This window comes from Phoca vitulina, unplaced genomic scaffold (genome assembly GCF_004348235.1).
Source record: "Phoca vitulina isolate PV1807 unplaced genomic scaffold, GSC_HSeal_1.0 scaffold10, whole genome shotgun sequence".
NCBI lineage: Eukaryota > Metazoa > Chordata > Mammalia > Carnivora > Phocidae > Phoca > Phoca vitulina.
The window spans coordinates 7,461,994-7,479,285 of record NW_022589713.1 but is presented as its reverse complement, the minus strand read 5'-3'; the positions used below and the strand labels follow the sequence as shown (position 1 = coordinate 7,479,285).

The 17,292-nt window shown below is 40.6% G+C and overlaps 1 protein-coding gene across 6 annotated transcripts in view; it reads left to right on the top strand.

Moving 5' to 3' along the window:
• The window catches only part of MED12L (mediator complex subunit 12L), a 319,084-nt gene that overhangs the window by 36,039 nt on the left and 265,753 nt on the right, over positions 1–17,292 (top strand). For 4 of the 6 annotated variants that reach the window (XM_032408437.1, XM_032408435.1, XM_032408434.1 and 1 more), the window contains exons 4-5: positions 3,428–3,619; positions 8,322–8,481. In XM_032408437.1, coding sequence (XP_032264328.1) covers positions 3,428–3,619; positions 8,322–8,481 — 352 coding nt within the window. Of the gene's footprint in view, positions 1–3,427; positions 3,620–5,005; positions 5,039–8,321; positions 8,482–17,292 lie in introns of all 6 variants that reach the window. The other 2 variants (XM_032408433.1, XM_032408436.1) reach the window with 1 other exon arrangement.

Sequence of the window (17,292 nt, the reverse complement as noted above, 5' to 3'; positions counted from 1 at the left end):
TGAGGCTGAAGTATTCATATTAATAATTATTAATGGACAGATAACATTTCATCATTTACATGCTATAATGACCTGAAACTGTTAGTATATAATAATTAGCCTGTTGCCAATTTCTTATGGTTATTTATGAAGAGGCTGTAGTCGTATTTGAACATACAGCTTTTGTTCTTTTGGATAAATTTCCAGAAGCATATTTACTTGGGTAGAAGTTGTCTTAGTCTGTTTGGGCCTCCATAACAAAATACCGCAAACTGGGTGGCTTAAACAACAGGAATTTAATTTTCTGAGAAACAATTTATTTTCTCACAGTCGAGGAGGCTGGTAGTCCAAGATCAAGGTGTCAGTAGGTCTGGTTTCTTCTGAGGGCTCTCTCCTTGGCTTGCACAAGGCTGGCCTCTCACCCTGTCCTCACACAGTCTTTTCTCTATGTGCCTGTATTCTGTGTTTCTTCTTACAAGGACACCAGTCCATTGGATTAAGCCCCGCCCTTATGACCTCATTTGACCTCTTTAAAGGCCTTGTCTCCAAATACAGTCACACTGGGGATTAAGGCTTCAACATCTGAATTTTGGGGAACACAATTCAGCCCATAACAGAAAGTATGAATGCTGTGTGTCTCTTGATATGAACTGCCAAGTTATTCTGTTATATCAAGTTTTATGTCAATTTAAATAACTGAATAAATGGAAATAACACCCATTACAGCTTCTGCTTTTGCCAACCCTTCCTGTGAGATTTACTCAAGGATTCAAACCTTCTGAAGGGAATTTGAGCTTATAAATATGGAATACATGAACTATAGTGTAGTCCCTAAACTTTTTTCCATTTTCTTATAAAATGAATTACTTTCAAAATAGCTTTGGATGGATGGAAACAAGTGTTATTTATTTATTAAAGATTTTATTTATTTATTTGACAGACACAGTGAGAGAGGGAACACAAGCAGGGGGAGTGGGAGAGGGAGAAGCAGGCTTCCTGCTGAGCAGGGAGCCCAATGTGGGGCTCAGTCCCAGGACCCTGGGATCATGACCTGAGCCAAAGGCAGACGCTTAATGACTGAGCCACCCAGGCGCCCCTGGAAACAAGTTTTAAGTTAAACTTCTTCTCTCCTACCTTGTCTGAGGGAGTGCACATTGGTCTGAAGCTTATGGAGGGCAGTTTAACAGTGCTGATTAAAATTACAGAATCGTACAATCTGAATTCTGGAAATTTATGTGAAATCTGTAGTTGTACATGTATGAGATAACAAATAGGAGAGGTTATTCATTGTAATGTGATTTGTAATAGTGGAAGTTTGGGGAAAACACTCCAAATGTCTGTTAACAAGGGCTTGATTATATACACATGTGGTGCACCCACCCAGTACATCATTTGTGAAAGTGAAAAGAGATTTTCCATGTACAGATGTGGAAGGGTCTCAGACATTTACTAAATGTACACAAAGAGGTATACATGTAAAAAAGAGAAAGTAATATATTTGTGTTTGTTCATGCATATTCACCTGAAGAAACCCTCGGAAGACCTAAGAAACTAACCAACGTGGTTACTTGGAGGTAGTCATTGGGACTTGGGAATGAGGCTCTTTACTTTTTTAGGTTTGGAATAATGTGAGTATAAAATTAAGTGCATGGTCATGTTTTGATTCCCCCCCCTTCTCTCTTTTAGGGAATTTTGACTTAGTTTCCAGTGTGCAGTGGTTCCCGAGGTTTGTTAGGATGTAAAACGGCACATACAGTCACATGTTCCATTGTTATTAAATACAAAAATTATAATTGTAAAACAGATTGCTGACTAGTTTTTAAAAAAAATTTTATACCTTTGTTTATTATGATTAAAATACTCCTACATAATTGCAAATAAGAGGCCTTTTAAATTTAAACAATCAATGTAAGTAGGGGTTTTAAATTCCTGGTATAAAGACCAAATATTGATTGAGAAATTTAAAATTAAACAATTTGCTGTTGGCTGCTTGTTCCTAAACAACTGGTTTTGCTAAATTTTTGCATTTATTTCCCGTTTAAACATTCTGCAAACATTTGCTTAAAAAACAAAAACACACCATGAAGTTTGTTTAAAAAAAAAAAAAGAAGTAAAGCTCAGATCTTTTTTCTAATTACTCTAATTTTTTATTATATTAACACACCAAAATAGACTTTTTATATATAGTTTTTTTTTTTTTTTTTTAAAGATTTTATTTATTTATTTGACAGAGAGAGACAGTGAGAGAGGGAACACAAGCAGGGGGAGTGGGAGAGGGAGAAGCAGGCTTCCCGCGGAGCAGGGAGCCCGATGCGGGGCTCGATCCCAGGACCCTGGGATCATGACCTGAGCTGAAGGCAGATGCTTAACGACTGAGCCACCCAGGCACCCCCAAAATAGACTTTTTAATTGTCCATAAATCACAAGGGTCAAGGAATGCCAGTTCACATTAAGTAAAAGTGTACCAGCTTTTCACCCTGGTAGATAAACTTGACTAATTGCTAACAGCCGTGTTCCAGCCTAGGAACTAATTGTTTATTGACTCATGTAAGGTGGCGATTCTTACCTGGCTTCACCAGGGTGGGTATTTTATTTTAATCATTGTTGCCACTGTTGGCCAACCTCACCTGTTGTTTGTATCATATTATTAAATAATTCCCAGGGAATGGAATAGGGTTCTTGGCAATTCCAACAAGTTTTCTGTGGATTCACTTAAGTTCTAGGTATTTATCCCTTTCCTTCTTGTGCCTTTCTTCCTCTTTTGTCCTCTTCGTTTGGTTAATATGAAAATGCCACAGTTGTTCACAGGAACTCCCTTTGCTACATATTCCATTCAGAGCAGGTAACACTAGCTTTCTCCTGAAACGCTTGTACTCTTGAAATTGGCAGCCCAGTTAAAAATGTTGAATACTTAATTTAATTGAAACTTTTGTAATTTTCCATTTAATTTTTTCTAGACTCCTTTTTTTGAAAAGCACTGTGAATACAGAATTTTCCTTTCCAAAAATATACGCTATTAAGATGAAACGAGAGAAAGAATGATTACTGTGTGATTACTAGACTTTCTGCTCTTGCGTGCAACACCTCTCAGGAAACATATTCTCTCCAAATGTGTATGTAGTCTGAAAAAGAAGTACAGCTGAAGAGTAAAGCAGAACCCATTCTCTTGAAATTTATTCAGGATGTAATTAATTTCATCTTCTCAGACATTTTCAAAGGCTCTTCTTTTTTCCTTGAACCACTTGTTAATAGTGGAACAAAAGTGCTGTGGGAGTTTTTGCATTATGTTAGTATAAGGAAATCACAACTCTTGGCTTCAAGGACTTAAATTGCCATTTATTTTCTGATGGGCTGCTTGAAGATATTCTCCTAAAACTAAAATACTGCTATACATTACTAACATACATACTGCCTTCAAACTTTTTCTTTTTTTCTCTTGTTTCCACAGATTGGAGCTTATTTCAGCAGCATATTAGCTGAGAAACTAAAACTTAACACTTTCCAGGACACCGGAAAGAAGAAACCACAAGTTAATGCTAAAGATAATTATTGGCTGGTTACTGCTCGATCCCAGAGTGCAATTCATAGTTGGTTCTCTGACTTAGCAGGAAATAAACCACTTGCTATTTTGGCAAAAAAGGTATTAAGTGTTTCTTACATTGTTTTAATTATGGTCTTCTAGAAATCACGATGTTTGAGCTAAGGTTCAAGTATGTATTTCTTTCCCCCTGTTCTTTCCCGTAAAACGCAAAGCTTCAGGGGCAGGTACACTTACCAGGTGTGTGCTGCACATAACGCTGTTCCTCCCTTTTTTTGGATGGCATGTGGTTCCTAGCACATCTTGACCTAAACATTCCACACAGGAAGCAGTTTATGTGGACTTTATTTATTTTTTAAGATTTTATTTGAGAGAGAGTGAGCAAGTGAGAGAGAGAGCAAGTACAAGCTTGGGGAGGGAGAGGGAGAAGAGGCTCGATCCCAGGACCCTGGGATCATGACCTGAGCCAAAGGCAGACGCTTAAACCGACTGAGCCACCCAGGCACCCCTATGTGGACTTCAGGTAGACGCGTTTTTTAAATCAAGAGTAGGCAATAAGACTTCGTTTATTTCCATTAAATTTTTAGTTTTCTTAGGCCAGGATGTCCAAAATGTGTCATTTGGAAATTCTTGCTTTGATGTTACTTTCTTGTCTTGAAAAGTACCAATCCAAATGCTTTAAGCTAAGTCTCCTTCCTAACAAGTAAGATAGCAATTCTGGGTGTGCTTGAAAAACTTCTTTGAAAAAGTTTTAGAACAAAATGGGCAGGTGTATTTATAGCTTCCAGTGATCTCTGTCTTGCACACCTTTGAAATCATCCCACATGTCTTTCTCATCCGGCCTGAAACCCTTTAGTCTTTAGGGTGTCCATCTTCTGTTCTTGATAGTGTTATTAACTAGTGTGGTGCAGGCCTGGTTTAAAGGAGAGCTCCTTTTTGTGTTTGTTTTCTAAAGCAGCTCTCTGAAAATAGCCTGTAGCTCCCATTGGCTTTCTTTTGCCCTAGTGCCGCCATAATATTGTGTTGCCTTGTGATTAAAGGCAACTGGAATCCTTGAAAAGCACAACAATCAGCATAATCGCCTCTTGCTACTCAGGTTGTACCTGTCTCAACACAGGCTGGACCATGTAGCATTTCTTCCCTGGTAGTGGACATTTACCATGTGGGCCCACGATGACCTGTACATTGTATCTGAAGGCCCCATAAGTCAAAGGGCATCCTTTGATATTTCATGGCTTTGTAACCAATAGTTCATGCCCTCCATGTTTATTAGGACCTTCAGTTCCCATGGAGCCATCCTGACATCTTTCTTTTTAGGTTTTCCTTTTTTTAAAACAAGCTTTTAGAATCCCTTTTTTGGATATTTCCTGAAAGCAGATACTGACGAGGAATTGATGCCCTTGCTTTAGGGGTGGAGTGGTTGCTCATCTTTGAGGAGGGAGATGAATCACAGTGCAGTGTATTAGCCATTGTTCTTCTCTTTATTAGGAGCTGTCTCTGGCCAAGTCAGGTGTCCCTCAGGTAAGCCCTGACATGAATTCTGTGCAAAGTTAAACTTTTTTTCTTTTTCTTTTCTTTTTTTTGGTAACACCATTGACTGTGCCTTGAAGTAGTCATTTCTTGGGCATTTGAAGAGTCCCTCCCTTCTCTGCTCCGCTCCTCAGCATATCGTATTCTTGAGATGGCAAAAACTCTTTTGGATCTGGGTAAAAGATTGCATTCTCTGTCATGTTCTTCATATTAGAAAGTTCAAGTACTTCTTTAATTTCTGGTATTTATCTATGAGATGGCTTAATGCAGAGGGCCTTAATTTTCCTGCTAAAATCTTGAGTCCTCTTCCAACTCTGTTCTAGAGTTCAAAATAGTTTCCTGTATGGGATAGGTCAAGTTTCTCGGCCTGGTTTTCCATTATTTTACAACTCCACAGCACTCCCAAGTATTTAGCCACAGAGAGGTCAATAATGGCCTGTAAAGGGCCTTTTAACTCAATCACAGTCATCGGTAGATTTGGAAAAATAGACTTACAGGCTCTAGGGATATTCTTCTGGCTCTTGACCAATTCACTAGGTATGACATGGTCACTTCAGGTGATGTTGATTACTGTGGTCTCGGGAATTTCCTTTTGCCTCTACTTCTGCTTGGTGAACACAGAGAGTATTGACAGTGACATTCATCCAAGGGGAAAGGCACTACAAGGTGATAAAGCCCTTTTGTGGATGAAAAACCATCACATGCTAAGTGTCTTAGTTTTCTTTTACTACTTAGATGCAGCTCTAGCTTGGTTTAGAAACAAAACAGCTGGGTGCCTGGGTGGCTCAGTCGTTAAGCGTCTTCGGCTCAGGTCATGATCCCAGGGTCCTAGGATCGAGCCCCGCATCGGGCTTCCTGCTCCGCGGGAATCCTGCTTCTGCTTGTGTTCCCCTCTCGCTGTCTCTCTCTCTGTCAAATAAATAAAAATAAAATCTTAAAAAAAAAAAAACAAAACAGCTGTCCAGTGATTGCCTAGGTTCAGTTACAAGTTAAAGTTAGATGGTTTCTTTGCTGAAAATGGGATCTGTGACTGTAAGGAAGTCCTACTTCAGTCACTATAAACATAATTTCCTTCCGGAGCTGGTCCAAACTATCAATTTGATAACCGTCAATATGTGTCTTCTTCCTTAATTAAATAGCCTTCTTCACATAAGTTCTTCTGAATTTTAAATCCCTTGATTTGAGCAAACCATGTCTTATGGGGTTCGGGGGCAATGAGCTGGAGGTATGCCTTAGCTTGTTAATGGTAAGACCTGTGGCTCGGTTTTGTTTGCTATTTCATCTAAACATTTCACATGTTCAAGTTTTTATTTTTCTCCTGTCAGTTGTTCAAAAGAAATCCTTTGGGCATCTATAAAAGATGCTACTAGTAATGTTTCTTTGGAGATGCTACATTTACTTTTTTGCATTTGCCTATTTTTTAGGCCTTGATCTAGTACTCTTTTGGTTCATCTGAATGAGCGTCAACCTGACCCTGACAACTAAAATTTGACTCTCTCATACTAGTGTTCTAGTGAAAAGCAGCATCTCAGTTCTTGCACTGAATATATAAGCCTGAGCTTTTCTTGTCCCTGGCTTCAGTGATAGTCTGTAAACCCAGAGTCTTGTGCTCCATGAAAGACGTGCCTTGTAAACAAAATTTTCAGGGAATTTTCTTGTTAAAATGTATCACTGTGGTCTGCAGAGAGGAAGCCTTATAGCTTTGGCCTATGTGACTTTCATCTCCCTTTTAGGTATGTTTGTGCAGCGTAGCTGCCTCTGTCATGGGGGTTATGTTTAAAGTCAGCACCCAAGGCAGGAATTGTACGTGACCAAAAGTCTATTAAGTTGCCCATGAAAGACAGTGTATGGACAGCTGCATCTCAGTGTGCAACCAGGCAGCTTTTCCTTCAGCATTGGGGCAGCTTGAATGTTTCTTTGGTAAGAACCAGGTGAAATAGCTTGTTTTAAAGGGCTGTGTACAAAACCCACTTCTCTTTTAATTCTGGGATCAACACTTGGGTCCAGGCCTGTGAATAGTCAAATTTGCAATATACAAATGATACAAAATATCCACTGTCTAAAGGAGGATTTGACTAAGAAAAATGCCATGCTGTAACAATCAGCTGATTTGAAGTCTTTTGATATCCAATGCAAAAATCAAGCTAGGGTGTGGCACATAGAGACCAGGGCTCTTGATAGCCATGGTGGTAGTGTCCAGGATCCTTTTAGGAGAGGGTCAAATGCCTGGCTTGAAACAGACTTTGGCTGGCACCTAGAAATTTTTGGAATTGGTAACATAATAAAAACTGTTCTGGATTTGATACATGTAATTCTTTTACCCTTCTGACCACTGTGCGCGGTGGACAGGGTTGGGCTGGTATTACTACATTCATAAATGAAGAGCCTGGGAGTAATGGGTTTAGCTGTACAGGCTGGGGGCCAGGACCAGAGCACAGAGGTGGTAGAGGGGAGTGGTGGGTGCTTACTGCTCCCATCCTGTGCATCATGGCCAATGTACTCTGTCCGCTGTTGCACTCTACATTCGTAAACTGAATAGATCATATATAGATGACTGGCCTGTGCCAAGGATATTTACGAGGAATTGTAGAAGAGTGGGTTAACTCTTTGAAACATTCAGTGGTACATTGGGATACTAATTTGCTAAATAGTACACCTTCGTGGTCTGGAAGAAATAATGAACTGCCTCAAGTGCCTACTTTCAACCAGTGAATTAATTAGCCAGCTATTTCTAGCTCAGTGTTTATTAGGCAGATTCACTGATCCATCATTTTAGCCCCTATTTTAAATTTTGGGCTAAAGGCACTTTAGAAGCTTTCTAGAAATTATTATAAATGTTACAGCCAGAAAGCTTTATATAAAAAAGTGTTCTTTGATAAAATTTGGAGTGGGGACAGTTTTTCACTTGATCATCCCTTCCAATTTTGAGATAAACTCCTTGGAGTACTGTCATGAAATTATTTTCCCTATTTTGTTGGTATGATGAGTAGCTTTCAGCATCTGAGAATTTGAAAGTAATTTGTTTTTTATAAATAAGAGAGCGCAACTGATAAAACTGTTGTCAGTGTGCTAAACATAGTTTTGATTCTTTTAATGAAAATTTGCTTAAAGTTTTTGGTTTTTAAGCTGAATGTACGTATTTGAAAATCCATCAAGGATATACTTTCTTAAAGGCAGCAGGGACTGAGTGTCTTTCTTTTGCTTTCCCTTTCTTTAGGTTGACCTCATGATGAAAATAATACGTGATTTTTATAAATATGTTATTTCTTTTTAGGTTCCAATCCTTAGTAAAAAAGAAGATGTTTTTGCATATTTAGCTAAATATTCAGTGCCAATGGTTCGAGCAACGTGGCTGATCAAGATGACCTGTGCCTATTATTCTGCTATTTCTGAAGCTAAAATTAAGAAACGTCAGGCTACTGATCCTAATTTGGGTAAGTGAGACAGTACAATACATTTTATATTTCATCATTCATTGTACAAGGCATTGTTGCCTGCATGCTCTAGCCATAGCCCGGAGAGGTGAGTACCGAGGAGGTCCATGGGGAGGCTAAAACTGACTCATGGCGCGCACGCAGATGGATCCTTGTTCACCCAGGCCCAAAATCCTGATTTCATCAGCAAATCATATTGCTGTTACCTCCAGAATATGTCCTGCATCTAAACACTTCTCACTGCCATAGCTGCTGAAATGTTGGTTCATGCCACTGTCCTCTCGGCTGGAGACAGTGGTGGCCTCCTAACTGGTCTCCCTGTTCTTTCCCTCCTTACATTGTAGGCTCCAAACTGCCATGCTGATCACTAAGCCTGAATCCGATCACATCGTGTCCCTCTTGATAACCTGTCAATAGTTTCCTACTACAATTAGGATAAAGATCCAGATTCTTTCCTATGGCCACCAAGGCCATCCATGCCTTGCTCTCTCTTTCTGTGATGTTCTGGCCACATTGCCTTCCTTCTCCCCCTCTGACATGTCACGCTCCTTCCTTTCTCAAGGCTTCTGCATTTCTTCCTTGTACTTGGGCTGTTCATCTCTATGGTATTCCCACATCTCCTCTTCTCAGAGCCTTTGGCTCGAGGGCCATTTCCTCAGGAGGTTTTCTCCAGCCACCTACCTAAATAACATTCCTCTTTCCCCCCTTCTGCCCATTTATATTCTCAGGTATTCTTATTTTATTCACAGCATGTTTCACTATCTGAAATTACCTTTAAAAAGTGCTGTCTCTCTCACCCCTCCCTCCCACATGCACTGGCCCATGATCATGGTAGGTATTTGTTGAAAGAACTGAAGGTAAACTGTTTTTAGTCCGTCTTCACTCTTTTGGTGGCTAGACAGTGACTCCTTGAGGTGGTGCTAAAACATGCTTAATAAAAGACTGGATTCTCCGTTAGAAATATGCACAGAGGATTACACATAAAGATGTCCACTTAAAGATTAGGTTTACAAATAATTCCTTATGAAATGGAAACGTGCTTATGGTTTCATAAGGGAGACCCCAGCTACAAAGCTCTGAGAAGCAGGGCAGAAAGTGCAAATGTCCTCAGATGCCAGGCAGCGTCCTAAATAAGTGAGTCAGGCTGTGAGGTGGCTGGGAGTGGTAGGTGGTCCTGGCGAACTGGACAGTGGAGCCCACTCTAAAAGCATGGAAAGTTAATCAAAACAAAACTGAAAACATGGCTGGATTCCATGGCTGCCACCTTTTGAGTTCAGGTTTGCTAAAACAAAGGTGAACTGTACTTCAAAACAAAACAAAACTGTATTGTGTATATATTTAAATGTATAGGGAAAAGTATCTACAAAGTGAACAGTGGTTATCTCTGAGTGCTGTTTTGGTAGCAGTCTTGTTAACTCTATACTTCAGATTGTTTTCACCAGCTTATTTTTTCATAGGGGGAGACAAAAGAAATGCCCCCTTTTTAAATTACAGAAGCTCTACATTCTTACTATAATATTTGCAAATGGTGTCAAAGTAGATACAATAAATGGTCAAGTTTCTCTTTGCTCTTCTTCATAATTTCCTTTTTGAACTTCTCCTCATACACAAAAACACATATATGTGATTCATATATATATATACACACACATATATGTATGTGTGGCCACCAAGGCCATCCATGCCTTGCTCTCTCTTTCTGTGATGTTCTGGCCACATTGCCTTCCTTCTCCCCCTCTGACATGCCACGCACATATATGTATGTGTGTGTATATATATACACATATGTATATGGAGAGAGAGCGCGTGCGTGTGCGTGCCCATGCCTCGAGAGCGCAAGAGAGCAAGCATGGGTGAGAGAGCGAGAGCGTTTATTAATACTTCTCTCCAGAGTCTGGATATCTAGTTGCTTACACTAGCTACCTCTACTTTGATGACTAATGGGCATCTGAAACCTAGTATATACAACCAAAGTCTTGATTTCTCTCCATCCCTAAACTTGCTCCTTCTTTCTTCAGTCTTCTTACTAAATGTTATATGTAGTCACTGGGAGGATAAGGGTAGAAGCCCTATTGTCATTCTGGCTTTATATCTTTCTCTCAAAATTCTACGTTCAGCCCCTCAGCAATCCTGTCAGCTTTACTTTGAAAATCGAATCCCCATCCGAGAATGTCTTCCTCCTCCCACTGCTGCTAGTCCTCTGGTTTGAACCACCACCTCCACCTTTGCCCGTGCTGTTGGACCGGCCTCTAGCTGAGCTTGTTTTTGTTCTTCTCTAATGACAGCCTTCTGCTCTGTGGCCAGCATGCTCCTGCTAGAACCTAACTCATGCCACATTCTTATGCTCAGAATCCTCACTTGGCAGCCGCGCCTCGCTCAGATGTGTCCCTCCACCAGCATGAGCAGTCGGCACACACGGTGGCCTCTCCTTCCAGCCTTGAGACGTCCATGTGGCCTGCTGCCTCCACGCACTGCATGTTAGCTCAGATGGCACTTCCTACGAGAAGCCTTCTCAGATCACTCCAGCCAAAATGTCCTCTCTGTCGCTCTGTTGTCTTGTCCTGCCTTATTTTTCTTCATAACTCTTAGTATGATCTAAGAGTAAGATATAACCTACCACGTTATATCTTAATTTATTGGTTACTTAATGTACACTCACTCCCGACTATAACATTTCTCCGTGAGAAACTTTGTCAGATTTGTTCTGTACTAAATCTCCTAGGAGAGTACCCGGCATACAGAGGTGCTCGGTAATTTTTAAGATAAATGAATAATGAGGCCTGAAGCGTGTGTGTATTTGTCCCAGTTCATAATCCTTGAAACTTGTAGCATCACCAACTATATAGACTACTTCTCCTTTTCTTAGGTTCTTTTCATGGTTTTGTAACTTGTTCTGTCAGTGTTTTCCTTGATGTTCAGTTTAATCTGATTTTAACTGTTATAAGAAAGGGGAGAAGGTGATCATACAGGAATGATTCTGCCCAGTGAAATATAATTTTAGGACAAATAAAGTCTGATAGACCCTCATCATTTGCAAAGAACATGTAGGTAGAATTTTTAGGAATCTGAGATAGGACTGTATCACCAGAACCATATGATTTCCTCTACCAAATGGAAGGAAGCCTAGCTCCAGTTTTTAGCTTAGAACATCAGAGACTTCCTGCATTCATTACTTTTACCATTAATTTTTTTACTAGTGTAACCAGTTGGTTGGGAGGGGGATTATTTTCTACTTTTCCCCCAGAGCTAAAATTTTTATTATTTGCACACCCATGACAGATGGTTGATTAAGTTCACCTACTAGCTGTGTTTTCTCTTCTTTCATAAGACACATAACACAGGTGAATCTGTTTTTTGACTGTATAGAGTATTACAACTCATTGGTCTTTATGATTATCCATGTGTTTTTTTCTTTTTCTTTTCTTTTCTTTTTTTTTTTTTTTTATAAAAGCACAACTGGGGGGTGGAGTGGGTACAGAGGGGGAGAGAGAATCCTAAGCAGGCTCCATAACCAGTGTGGAGCCCGACACAGGGCTTGATTCCATGACCCTGAGATCATGACCTGAGCTGAAAGCAAGAGTTGGTCGCTTAACTGACTGAGCCACCCAAGTGCCTCTATTCATGTGTATTTCTTTTTTTTTTTTCCTTTTTAAGATTTTATTCATTTGACAGAGAGAGAGACAGCGAGAGGGAACACAAGCAGGGGGAATAGGAGAGGGAGAAGCAGGCTTCCCGCTGAGCAGGGAGCCCGATGCGGGGCTCGATCCCAGGACCCTGAGATCATGACCTGAGCCGAAGGCAGATGCCTAACGACTGAGCCACCCAGGCGCCCCATTCATGTGTATTTCTAAGTGTGAATGTCAAATCCATGAAGATCAAGTGCCTAATATACCATTTTTCATGGTAGAGTATAAAAACTTTGACCTAAAAAATGCTTAAAGCTAAAAATAAAAATATTTTAAAAAATGCATGAATTTTGGGACTTGACCCCCTAACCTCTTAGGTCTAGCAAATCAGAAAGAGCTTGGGCTTTACTCATCCCAGCTCTGCTACTAAGTGACTGTTGACTTAAAGCAGAATCCTTAGTCTCTCCAAACAGTAGTCTTCTCAACCTTGATCCAATCCAATCCATGTTGCCTTTAATTTCATGTCTTTTTAGTCTTCTTTTAATCAAGAACAGTTCTTCGGCCTTTTTTTTTTCCTTGATATTTTTAGAGGGGATAGACCAGCTATTTTGTAAGATGTCCCTTGGTTTGCATTTGTTCATTTCCTCATGACTAGATTCAGGTTATGTACTTTTGGTAGGAATGCCATGGAAGCGATGCTGTAAGCCTCTCAGGACATCATATTACATTGTTCCAATACTAGTGGTGATAACTTTGATCTTTTGGGTAAGGTGGTGCCTCCCACGTTTCTTCACTACAAAGTCACTGTTTTACCCTTTGTAGTTAATAGCTAATTTAACTATGTAGATATTGAATTCATTTTTCTGTATTCTTACATGTGTTTTAAAATGCACATGTAGCGTACTGTTTTTACTGTCTGCAGAGAGCGCATGGTTTCAGTGATCTGATCTTGGTTTTCTATCACCCTGTTACACCTGATACCTCTCTCTGCTTTGTCTTCAGCACTTTCTTCAGCTTCTTTAAGCAAATTATACAGTGCATTTGGAAGCACTTGGCTGTGTAGACCTAGCCATAAGGTAGCAAGTTTCACACTCCAAGCAAGCTATGCAGCCAAGCAACTACACACACACATATATATGTGTTGAATTGGATTAAATTGCATACACTTCAGAAGATTAACTTGCAGTAATAGGTTCCGTGTTCTGGCTTTGATAGTGAAAAGAATCATTCAGCACATTTGGGGCAAGATTGACTATCAAGTGTCACCTTTTCCTGGCAGTGGTTTTATGACTTCTGTTGTCTTGATGATTGTTCTTAGGACTGGTAAAGTGTTTTCGGTAGAAATGGCCTTTATTCCTTTGTAATAGAAACATATGTTTTATTTTCAGTTCCCACATTCAGTGTTGGAACAGAGCTATAAAGCACTGCTGTTTGATTTTATTGAAGAGAGTTTTTCCTAAAGTTAAGTGGGCTAACAGCAACAAGGGAGCAGGCCCCGTTGTGTAAATTCTTTAAATGTAGCAACACAGAGATTGTCACTGTCATTATGCAGAGAGTTATAGATCTAAACTGTGGATTAAATGGGTTATTAAATCCATATAAATGCTGCCCTGGGGAGCTTGCAGCAGGCAAAGACCTCCCCAGTGTAAAGTGTGTACCCCAAAGTGAGAAAAGTGAGAGAGGCCTTAGGTTTCTAGGTGAGGTTTCCCGTGTCATTTCAAGGCAGGTAAAGAAATACTTGCCTTGGACAAATCGTAACACCAGGGCAGAGATTTTAAAGTAGAGGTGAAATTAGGGCAGCTGAGAGGAAGGGGTTATAATTCTCAGTCCTTATGATACCCCAAAAATAAGATGTTATAGGTAGAGAAGATGTTTGCAAAATGCTATCCAATAGGTGAGTGTTATAGACTCAAGGGAGAGAACCCCCCACGTGTAACGTGTAGTGGGTTTCAGATGTATTTTAGAGTTGAGTGAAGTTTTGTTTTTAAAACAAGGTTGTTTAGTTGTCTTAAGATATTTTGATCTCCCCAGAGAAAAGCATTTAAAATGGACTAGCTAATACTTAAAAATAAAAAAGTAAAACTTAGAGTTAGGAAATGAAGGAAAGTGTTTAAACAGATTAGGAGATACGACTGTAGAGTAAATAACGCAGACTTTGTACATTTATTTGTAGGAAAGTTCCCTGTGAGGAGTCCTGTTGTTGCTAAGCCAACTGATTATAACTGTGGAGCTTACTACCATGTTTGCTGTCACGGTAGCAGTTAGCATTTCTTGAGCAATTCTGGAATGCCCCTCACTGTAGGGAGCAGCAACATGGTGCTTCTTCCAGTCTTAGACTGAATCAGCTCTGGATGTGTGCTGTGAACATGATCTCCGTTACTTGAGGGAGCTTTTCATCTGTGGGCATACCTCATCCCTTTGCTGTTGGACCCCACAGCTGGGTTTCCTCTTGGCTCGTGTGAGAACAGTCCATTGCTCCCCACGTCTCCCAGGATTCCTGTGGTTTACCGTGATACCACATCCCCCATTTCTTAGTAACCGTTTCCTAGATTCCTTGTATGTTTTATTTTCTGATTTATTCAGATACTCTGTGAGAGAGATACTTTATTCCCATTTCACAGATGAGGGCATCGATGTGCAGGTGGGTGCACAAAGCCCCTCAGCGTACATGTCCAAAGTAGGTTTGGAAGCCTGTGCTAGACACTGCTGGTCAGTGGGGACAGACAGAGAATGTAGTCACTGCCCTCTAGGTGTTCACGCTTGGGGGTGGGGCATATAGCCAAACAATCCCAAGTATCAGAAAAAGAAGGAAGAGCTAATTGTGAAATGAATTAACTGCGGACGGAGTCCCAAGGACAGGAAGCCCATGGAGATCCACAGAGCAAGTGACGTTTGAATACCGTTTTGAAAGAAGAGGTGTTTTGACAGAGTTGGGGGATGTTGTGCAGGTAAGGGCACTTCTGGCGAAAAGATGGTGTCTGCATAGAAACAGGGTCATCGAAGAGTTGGACTTGTGGAACTGCCAGGACTTTTCTCATCTCATGCATTAGTTATCGGTGGGGCGGTGATAAAAGGCTGTGAGGAGCCTTGTGTGCTAAGGGGTCCATGGGTTCTGTCTGGGGGCTGGTGGGCAGCCAGGAAAGGACTTCTTAGTACTATTATTGTTATAACACTTATCCTAAGTTTCTTGTCTATAATATGGGGATGATTATAATTGGCAGTACCTTCTAGGGGTGAAATGAATCAGGTTTCTAAGGGTTTAGAACAGTTCCTGGCACCACATAGTAAATGGGCAGTAAATGTAGACTCTTAACTAGTTGCTACAATTGCTAGCCAGTACTTATGACATCATAACTAGCCAGTATTTGTTATTTTGTGTATTGTGCTGAGAAGTTTATAGACACGATCTGTAATCATAATAAGCTTGCTCTGTGGGTTCTGTTATTCCATTTTGAATACGAGAGACCTGAGCCTTAGAAGTTAAGTAACTGCTGGGGCTCCTGGGGGGTGCACTTGGTGAAGCATCCGACTCTTGGTTTCAGCTTGGGTCAAGAGATCGGGCTCTGCGCTCAGCAGAGTCTGCTTGAGACTTTCTCTCCCTCTGCCCCTCCCCGCCGTGCTCAAGCACTCTCTCTCTCTCAAATTAATAAATCTTAAAAAAAAAAAAAAAAAGTAACTGCCAGTACAGATGAAGCTGGACTCACTAGGTATTTGGTCTTTCCTCCTTGCTGTGACGCGGTGGTTGCTAGGGGGAAGTGGTGGTGTGGGTCTGGGCCCCTTGGAGGCAAGAAGCATCGCTGGGAAGAAAGGTGCTGGCAGGGAACAGGCTGCAGGATTTCAGGGTTGTGGGCAGCATCAGAGGAATCAGAACCCTTATTCTTATGGGTGCCATGGGGTACAGGAAGAGCATAGCAAAGTCCAGGGTGCTGTAGAAACTGGAGAAAGATGAAATTGCTTGCAAGAGGAACAGCTCTAATTTTGGCTAGGAATTGTTGGGTGTTCAATATGGTGAAAAGTGACAAGACATATCATGGGCATGAAAGCTTTTTGGGGGCTACAGATAAATTAGAAGAAGCTTAAAATGCTTCGTGGTTAAACTCCCCAGGGAGCTGCTCTGTTTATCCCCAGTTGTTTCCCCTGTACCCCTGAGGTTTTGCTGGGTCAGGCATTTGTGATGGAGGAGAGACTTTTCTTGGTTGACTGTCCTCTGGGAACCACTATCCTGATCGCCCCCAAAACACAGGGAAGAAGTAGCTACCCTTCTTGCACACTGGGTAATTAATTTGTGACATATTCACTGAGCCATTTGGGCTGCAAAAATAAACCCTGCTGAATACGTAATTGACAGTCTGGTTTCTTATCTAAGCCAACCAGCTTACTTACACTTCGGGTCCCTGAAGACTGCAGTACTAACTTTTTTGACTCTAGGGACAAGCTTTTAGTTTCAAGTCAAGATTGCCTCCACATCTTTACAGTGTTCCTCGGATCTCATTTGTCATAAAAGAGCTATCTGCTTTGCTTACTGTGACAATAACCCTGAAGATTGGACAGAAGTGCTTGTATAAGTGTAATTTAAATTTATGCTATACATAGGCCTGAAAAGTAGGTTTTAATTGGTGGGGTAGCTCTGGCTACCTGGATAAAAAATTCTGTACTGCAAGGATTGGGGCCTGTGGGCTGTGACTTTGGCACCTGCCACTATCCTGTTCCCCAGTAATTCACCTAAAAGTTTTAGCATCTATTGATGAATCAAGCCCCAAATAATTTTTTGGGGGGATGGCTAGGTGTTGGCATTCTCACATAAAAATGAGCTTTCTCTCATCAACTGTGATAAATTGTAATTCTTTATAAAAAATGCAGAGTAAATGTTAAATTCCTTTCCTTTGACTATCAATCTTCAGAGTAAGAATTGCTGTAATTACATGGTTAGTGGTGGTAAACCAGTTTCTCTATTTTTTTTTTTTATTTAAAAAAATTATCTTTGGTCGTTGTGATGGGCTCATGGATTTTTATTCGTTCAGTATTTTACAGCCAATTACACTCATTCTTCATTTTAGTGTTCAGATTGTCTAAAAATTTGGCCAGTGGAAGAAGTTTCAAGCCTTTTGTATCCTTTCTGACATGACACCTTTTGTCTTAGAACACTATCTTGTTTTTTGGCACAGAAAGACATCCCAGGCTCATC